The sequence below is a fragment of the Ursus maritimus genome, unplaced genomic scaffold (assembly GCF_017311325.1).
Source record: "Ursus maritimus isolate PB19 unplaced genomic scaffold, ASM1731132v1 scaffold_29, whole genome shotgun sequence".
NCBI classification, from domain to species: Eukaryota; Metazoa; Chordata; class Mammalia; order Carnivora; family Ursidae; genus Ursus; species Ursus maritimus.
In genome coordinates this window covers 27,705,774-27,714,982 of record NW_024425452.1, presented here as the reverse complement: position 1 = coordinate 27,714,982, position 9,209 = coordinate 27,705,774, and the positions used below count along the sequence as shown (strand labels likewise).

General features: G+C 40.8%; 1 protein-coding gene across 2 annotated transcripts in view; it reads left to right on the top strand.

Moving 5' to 3' along the window:
* The window catches only part of IMPG1 (interphotoreceptor matrix proteoglycan 1), a 124,715-nt gene extending 115,506 nt beyond the window's left edge, over positions 1-9,209 (top strand). For both annotated transcript variants that reach the window (XM_008684841.1, XM_008684840.1), the window contains 3 exons: positions 1,844-2,039; positions 7,727-7,799; positions 9,132-9,209. In XM_008684841.1, coding sequence (XP_008683063.1) covers positions 1,844-2,039; positions 7,727-7,799; positions 9,132-9,209 — 347 coding nt within the window. The remainder of the gene's footprint in view (positions 1-1,843; positions 2,040-7,726; positions 7,800-9,131) is intronic.

The window sequence follows — 9,209 nt, the reverse complement described above, 5'->3', positions numbered from 1 at the left end:
CATTGGGGGGGGGGGGGGAAGCTTATTTAGCCACCAATCTCTTCTTAGTATAAAACCTATTAAGTCCTGCTGAATTAGAGTTCTGCAAATGTTCCCACTTGGGAAATACGGAAACAGATGATCACTTGAAATCATCCTTATTCTGACAGTGCTATTTACATATCTTCTGATGAGACCTTTCTCACCCAGAAATCCTCCACAGCTTTCCCTTGCCTATAGAGTTCAAATTCCTTAGCACGGCCTTCAAGACCTACCATGATTTGGCCTTAACTTATCTTTCCAGTCTTGGTTCCCTTCCTTCCAGTCCATGAGTATCTGCTACCTCTAAAGTGAGCCTCCCGGGCTGTCTCTTCTCATATCTGTTGCTTTCCCACCTCTGTGTCTCATGCTGCTGGGTCCAGTTGGATGCCTTTCATAGTCTTTGCAGTACAAATGCCCTCGCTTCAAATAAATGAAACAATGACCTCTTCTCTAACTTATATTTAGAGCTCATCTTTAGAGCTCTTATACTAGACAAGGTACTGGGCTTTTCATATAGGAATATCTGTCTGTATTTCTTACCTTCCCCTAGGTTTCTTGGGAGAGCAGCTTTATTCATGGCTACCTGTGCCCTAGCTCCTTGCACAGAATAGGTTCTTATTGAAGGAATGATCTGAAGGATAAATGACCACGGTGATTCAACAGGAATCCCTTCCAGGGCAGATAGAACAATGGTCTGAGGACCAGAGGCCTGTTCTGGTTCTGCCATCAGCATGTGGGGACTCAGACCATTCTCTCTCTGCCTGAGAACTCAGTGTGCTCACCTATAACAACAGGGGAAAGGGGCGCCTGGGTGACTCAGTCGGTTAAGCATCTGCCTTCGGCTCAGGTCATGATCCCGGGATCCTGGGATCGAGCCCTGCGTCTAGTTCCCTGCTTAGCGGGGAGTCTGCTTCTCCCTCTCTCTCTGCCCTTCACCTCGGCTCGTGCTGGTGTGCTCTCTCTCTCAAATAAATAAAATCTTAAGTTAAAAAAAAAAAAACGGGAAAGCTGGCAGGGGCCACAGGCCTCCTAGAGCTAAATATTCTGAGATTCTCTTGATTTATAATCCACTTTACAAAAAATTTGAGACAATGCTACAGAATTTAGAATATTAGAGAACAATCAACACAAAACAACAACAACAACAACAAACAAAAACAGAGACTAGAGTTCTATTTGAACTTTAATAGGGGAAAAACGATTAATCCAAAGGAAAGATCTCTAACCTTAGGGCCTGAGGAACAGCAAGGGTCTAAGAGAAAGACACTTTTTAAATGAGGAGATTGTCCTGAGTTCTCAAAAGCGTCCACATATATGACTACTTGACTACTTTATAAGGTACACCTGATCTTAAATATATACTTGCACAACTCATCGCTGCAGAAAATGCTTACCTTAAAAGCCTGGCGAACAAAACAATTCTCTAATGCAGCGGTTCCCAAAATGTGCTCTCCAGATGCAACAGCATCACCTGAGACCTCCCTAGAAATACAGATTCTCAGTCACCACCCCAAGCCCTCTGCCTCAGACACTCTGAGGATGGGGCCAGGAGCCTGTGTTGTAACAAGGCCTCTAGTTGGTTCTGATGCCCAACCACGTTTGCACATCATTATATTCAGAATAAATATGTTATCACCTGTGTCTATGACCGCAAAGATACAGAAATGTGCATTTCACGTTTCACTCCAGTTTGTTATCATTGCTGTACAGCCCACTCCGAAATGGAGTGACGCCAAGTATCTTTGGTCTCTAGCCTTTGACTGCGGCCAGTTTCACTGCTCGGGCATCCACGTATTCATTAAAATCTGCCCATCTCTTACAGCCGATCAAGCAGATCCCTGCAAACTCCTGGCCTGCGGTGAATTTGCCGAGTGTGTAAAAAACGAGCAGACCGAGGAAGCAGAGTGTCGCTGCAGACCAGGGCCCGAGAGCCAGGGGCGCCAGCACCACAGGGACCCAGGCCTCTGTGGCCCCGCGGAGGAATGTGAGGTCATCCAGGGAAAGGGAGCTCCGTGCAGGTAGGTCGAGCACAGTCACTTTATAGACCCAGCAATCTGTTATTTTTGCTTTTGAGAAACCTATCATTACAATGAATGCATATGTTCCTTTAAACCCCTGGTTCTCGGTCTCCAATGAACATCAAAATCTCCCAGAGGAGGACTTCTTAAAACACATGGCCGGGCCCTGCTAAGCTCTTTTTTGATGCAGTAGGTCTGAGTAGGGCCCAGGTAAGGCTGCTGCTGCCGGTCCAAGGACCACACTTTGAGACCACTTCTCTGGCCTTTCAACAGTGTTTCATTAATAAGGGAAGGAAAAAGAGCCTGTGTCGGCTTCAAGACCAAATACCACATGGTCTCCTACCTTAATTGGTGCTGAGGGGTGTGTAATATTTGTTTTTCCCCTATTTGTAAATATAGCTTTCATCATGAGAAATTTGGAAAATACAGAGAATTATGAGAAAGAAAAATCATGTGATATTCATCATATTAACAGTTCTTATCTTTTGATGCACATGTTTACACAGAATGTTTCCATAGAATGTCCTAAAGCAAAATGGAATCAGACTGGCTTCTTCTTTCATACTCAGCTTTTTTCTAAGTAGAACATTCCCCCATGTCACTAAATATTTTCTGTACCATCATTTTTAATGATTACATAGTGGTCTATTCTATAGACATGATATGTTTATGAATCCTTTATTTTCAACAGAAAGGTTAAGAGAAGCTCTTAAGAAGAGGGAAAAGGAGGCGAGATATAATCGGCCTTCCTTCACGAGCCAGACTTTAGGGTGTAGGTGGTACTATGAATGATCAGGGAACACAGAGGCTCCTAACTCTTCTCCAAGTCCTGTGACACCCAGATCAAGTCCACACTGAGCCCTCCGCCTGTGGAGGGCTCCTTCCCGAGCCCGTCTCGCCTTTCCCAGTCCAGAGTTTCCCACCACACACACCTGACCATCTTCTCAGTGGTCATCACCTTAGACCCACATCTTCGGTAGATCATCCTGTGTTTGTTTTTACGGTCCTCCTACTCATTCTAGTGGCCACAGTCTCTAATTTCCCACCAGGGAGCTCGTGGCCATCTGCTTACTCCATCAACAAGAAGATAGAGAGATTCAGCCTTTCTCTTCATGAAACATGTTCCTTCAAAGTATTAACACTTTAAAGACAACGACTTAACCCAGTGATGGTTAAGAAGCAATATTCTAGAATCAGACAAATAGTGATTAAAATTTTGGCTTAGGGGCGCCTGGGTGGCTCAGTCGGTTAAGCGTCTGCCTTCAGCTCAGGTCATGATCCCAGGGTCCTGGGATTGAGCCCCACATCGGGCTCCCTGCTCAGCCCGATAAATAAATAAATAAATAAATAAATAAATAAATAAATAATCTTTAAAAAAATTTTGGCTTAGCAATTTACTAATCAAGTGACCTTGGACTGATTACATCTTAAAAATCTCAATTGCCTCATTGGATAATGAGACTAATAAAACCCACCTATTGGGCTACTGCAAAGGGTATATGAAAATGTTTATAAAGCATCTTTACAAAGAACATAAAGCACAAGAGTATCCATTCAAGCGAGTGAGGATTATGATAATGCTGTCATCTTTTCCAAGTTAATCTCAATTAAAATCCCAACAGGATTCTATATGGAATTTGACATTCTGGTTCTAAATTTCCTCTGGAAATAAAAAGGTACAATAGAAACTCTTAAAGTACAATGATGGAGAGGTTGCTCTGTAGGATAGCAATACTTAAAATAACACTTAGAACACTAAGTAGACAATAAATACACAGAACAAATATATATGAGCCCCAAATAGACCCTTATAGAGAATGTATTTTAACAAGCACTTTAAATCAGTAGGGAAAGTATGGACTGGTCAATAATGGTTAGAATACAATTGGCCTTCCATTTAGAAAAAAAATTAAGTTAGTTTTTTACTGTACACAAATCAATTCTGTAACAAAGATTGAAACCTAAAATGAAAACTTTGAAAGTATGAGGAAAACTATTTTTAAAACCACGTCTATAATCCTGAGCTAAAAAAGCCTTCCCTAATTCAGACCCCAATTCTAGATGACATTAAGAAGAGGATTTCCACCTGGAAAAAGTCCCCATAAATAAAATTAACATAAATAAAATTAACATATTAACGTAAATAATAAAAATATTTATAGCCTATCTTATATCATAAAGGTTGAACGTTCATAATCATCAGAGCTCCTACAATAAAAGACAAATATGCAAATATTAAAATGGGCCAAGAATACAGAAGTGCGAGTCACAGAAGAAATCCAGATGACCAAGAGAACAGAGGAAAAGATGCGTTCGGTCTCACTATCATTAGGGAAATCCAAAAACAATCAAGAGATATCATGTTACTCATGAGCTCGGTAAAAATGTTAATGCCATCCAGTGTGAGTGACGTCAGGGAGAACTGGTCTGATCAAGCATTGCGCCTGGACGAGTAAATCAGAAAAAACCTCTTTCCAAGAAATATTTGTATCAATAAAATTTTAAATTTGATTCAAATACTCTTTTAAGACAACTATTCCTACAAGAATAGTTGCATTTGTGCACTAAGATATGTTCATAAAAATGTTCACAACATCACTGCTTTGATCGTGAAACAATGCACAGCGCGTCTGTGGAGAAATAGTGGTCACCGCGGAGCACGGCGGTTAAAAGCAAGAACATAGCTCTACTGGAGCTAAAAATAGACATTTTATTAAATGAGAGAAGTAAATTGCAGAATAATAGATCCTGTTTGGGTAATAATTTAATAATAAAACTGTATACTTAGAAGATTATTAGGTTCAACTATATGGCATTACCATTTTATCGGTAACCAATCACCGAATATTGGCAGTTTTGTATGGTTCACTCAAATACGTAGGGAAAAGCACAGCAGACATGTGGAATGACAGTCACTCTCAGCCACTATTCCAGTTAACCATGGAAATGAGTAGAATTGCTCAATGTTAAATGTTAAACCCTGATCTCGGCATGAGGACAAACCCCACTGCCCCCATGAGCACCTCAGAACCGAAGCACAGTGGTGCTGAGGGCCCCCCCGGATCCCTGCCACCCACTCCTGTTCCTCACAGATGCCAGCATTTATGTGACTCTACGGTTGACTTACGGGAGGATCAGATGACAGTTTAAGACCTCATCAACCATAGATGAAGACGGTGATTAAGACCAGAGGCTTTAGGGGCGCCTGGGTGGCTCAGTCGTTAAGCGTCTGCCTTCGGCTCAGGGTGTGATCCCAGTCGGCTCAGGGTGTGATCCCAGGGTCCTGGGATCGGGCCCCACATCAGGCTCCTCGGCTATGAGCCTGCTTCTTCCTCTCCCACTCCCCCTGCTTGTGTTCCCTCTCTTGCTGGCTGTCTATCAAATGAATAAATAAAATCTTAAAAAAAAAAAAAAAAAAAGACCAGAGGCTTTAGAGTTAGATCCAAGTTAAAACTCAAGCTCCACGCCAACTAGTTGTGACCTGAAACAACTTCAGGCCTCACATTTCTCATCCATATAATGGGGATAACAGGAATACATTCATGGGTTCAGGTGAGGAATAAACCAGATGCTCTTCAGGGTAACCTGCTCTGTCGCTAGCATTATTGCTTTGTTGATTATCAACAAAGGGCAGCCCCATAAGGAAAAACCTGAGAGTCCCTACCTGACATTTTTTTTTAAAGATTTTATTTATTTATTTGACAGAGGAGGGAGGGAGCACAAGCAGGGGGAGTGGCAGCAGGCAGAGGGAGAGGGAGAAGCAGGCTTCCCCGCTGAGCCTGGGATCATGACCTGAGCTGTAGACAGACATGTAACCGACTGAGCCACCCAGGCGGCCCCCCAAGCCACCTGGCAGTTAAACCTAAACTCAGAAGCAAATCAGCCAGCAACACTAAAGTGTCAGCACTGAAAGCAGCACTCTCTAGAGCATTGTAAACTCGGCGGCACTTTCGTTGCTCTACCTGAAAGTGAAGGAAGAGGTAGGGAAACTATATTGAGGGCGGGCGCCTTCTGAGATGAGTCCACGGAAACACGCGGACCGTTTTCAGTTTGTTTGGTCATTCTACTGCCAAGTCATCATTCAGTTTTCACCTTTGTTTTTCCCTCTATTCTTTTCCTCAATTCAATACTCACAAATATACTCCATATATTTTTCATTTCCTTAAATTTTAATTGTCCTATGTACGTATTCAGTTATATTAGGAACTTGGTAAAAATTCTCCCAAAAATAAACAAAATTTTCATTTTCAAAGATCCCTTTCTTAGCTTAATGAGTTTTACTTTTATTAATCACAATTATCATTATACATATACAGAAAAGGCAAATCCAGATCTATTTATGACTTTTCCTCCCCGGATCTAAAAATTTTCACTTTGTCCTTTAATTTAATAGGCCTAATGTGCTCTCTGCGATGTTTTTTATGATGATGAAAATTATTTCCAAATACAAGAGCCAGATTAAGGAAATATTGATGCAAAGTGACGTCTATGAGGAGATTTTAATAAGGAAGTACTTGTCTTAACTACAGCAAGATCCCAGATTTACTCAGTTGCTGCACTTCAGACAGGGGAGGGATCCATTGTGTTATCTCTGGTAGCTGTTTCTAACCCCCTTATGAGCACTTTCTCCACTAGATGGGGAAGGGTTGGCAGGGAGGGAGCCAAGACAGGGAGGGATTAGAGTTTAATACAGTCCAATCCAATTTTTAAAACTTCATCTGATTAATAGTTGGAGCAATCAATTTAGGCAACTCAGTTCCCGTGGAGTATTCAATCAGGCCCCAAAATCCTTTCCCTTCCCTTCCTTTCTTCAAGGTGGTGTCTAAATGTCTGGGGAGTGGGGGCGGAGGCCTCTTCTTGCCTCACCAGGTCCTTTGGAAAGTTTCTATCCCCATATTTCCCTCACCTGTGATCTCTTAGCTCTGACCGCAGGCACCTACCCATCCCTTAGCACTCTGAGCCTCCAAGTCACCCAGACAGGTAAGTAGGAACCAGAAATTCTGCCTTAGCTGGTGGTAGAAGGAAGGAACTGTCCTCAACTACACCTCCCGGAGAGGCTCTTCCTTCTTCCTAGAGTTATACTCTTTCCGCCTTTCCCTGAAATTATAATGGACAGAATGTTGGGAGAAAGAAAACCATTTACAGATAAGGGAACATATGTCAGAAAGTATTCCCCAAATATTATATCCATCTTAGAATGTAAAGAGGGAAAAGGCAGGTGCAAAACGTGTATATACTATCATCAGAAATTCTATGATATGTATATTAAAAAGTCTGGAATTATGAACATCATGTTTTGAAATAACTTATTTTTAAACTGTATGAACACATGTCATTGCACAGTTGTTTTTCAGCAAGCACGACTCAGAACCTGACTTTAAAAATAAGACAAAAAAAGTAATAACTCCGCTTTTTGCAAGATGAAGTTATCACTCATCTTTCCCACGAGCTTTGTTCAATCCTTCTGCCACCACTGCCTAAGAAACAGTGCGCAACTCGAAGGCGGAACTCAGGGGCGGATGCAGACAGCCTCGTTCTTCCAGCTCTAATGGAAAGCACCTGCAAAAATAGGCCACCCGTTGTCATCGTCATATTAATTTTAAAGCTAACATAGTAGAAAACTGTGGTCGCTATTAATGTTGATAAGCCCGGGAAATAGGATACCATGTTTTTGCTTTCTTTTGTAGGTCGTCAGGTCACTCTAAAAATCAAGCATACAAAACTAGTGTCAAAAAGTTCCAACATCAGCAAAATAACAAGGTAAAATAACACTTTCATGTGTTGGTTTTGGTTACTGAATTTTAAAGAAAATTTAAAACATTTCTAGGTCTGACTCCTGTTTTAAATAAAGATAAGTACGAACCCTTTTCCTTTATTTGCCAAGCTTTTTAATTTAGTGTTACAAGGGTGGGGGGGGGAGGGAATGGTGAGAATGCATTCCTTGGTGTGAGGAAGACAGAGACAGAAGGCTGGCATTAACTGAAATGTATAGAGGAAAAAAAAAAAAACCCCAGGAATGATCCAAGTATTTTTATTCACCTTTTCTTATAAAAATATACGTGCAATTTATCAAATGCATTGCAACAGGTTGCAATTTTCATAATAATTTATATTCCTGGATAATTTTTATGCATATTCTTATAAAATATCTTCTTTTGATTTCAAACAATGAGCTAAAGCAAAAATATGTAGAGAAATAGAGGAAACATAATTTGTGAACAATGAAGTAACTTCAAAAATTCCTAAAAGTTCATCCTCAGATGAATGTTCCTTCCAGTGTCCTAGATATCTTTTTCAAATTATTCATCCAACTTATTTTACTAAAATAACTGTCTTACAAAGGGAAATAACTTATCTATAACCGGTTAAATATAGAGATTTTTAAAAAATAACTTTTGAGAAAGTATCTTGGACTTTTAGTCTAAAATAAAAAATTTCAAAAAAATTATACCATCTTTGATGGTAAAAGTGAGTGATAATCAGCCAGTGCCCGCTCTGAAATCTATAGAATTGGGTGGAAACAAACACCTCTAAGCTTGTACTTGAAACAAGTTATCCCCATCAACAGACAGTCAAGGATACTGAGACAAGCACACCAACGGCTGATCATAATTTCACGTATCCGGGTGCACACTGGGAAGAATGTGAGCCATTTTGATTTCCTGAAACAAAAGAAATTAGAAAGACAGGAAAAGTTGAGACTTGAGCCACAAAATGACAACGAAACACCAGATCTGATATTAAGAAAATGTTGGGGATGAAGCAAACACCAAATAAACCCTGAAGTCCCAGGTAGAATTGAGGAGCTCATTTCAAATGAAGCAGCAGCATGGAGTAATCATGTCTTGTCTGCCCCGCTGACGTATGACAGGCTCAGCCTGAGAGTCTAAATGGGTCTAAGAAGACATGGAATACATTCCTACGACATTATAAAGTGAGGAATATTTTGGAGGGCATCCCGAAACCCTTCAAAGAAGATATCCTAAATAGCAAGCAGGTTCTTTCAAACACCAGCAGAAGTGACACTGGAATGAAGTATGGATTTGACCTCAAGGGGCATTTCTTAAGCTCTTAAAACGATTTCTCTTCCAGATAATCAAGAAAAGAGATTCTGAATTACTGGCTGGAGAAGATGAAGAATTTAACTATCGAGATTGGGAAGGAAATTAA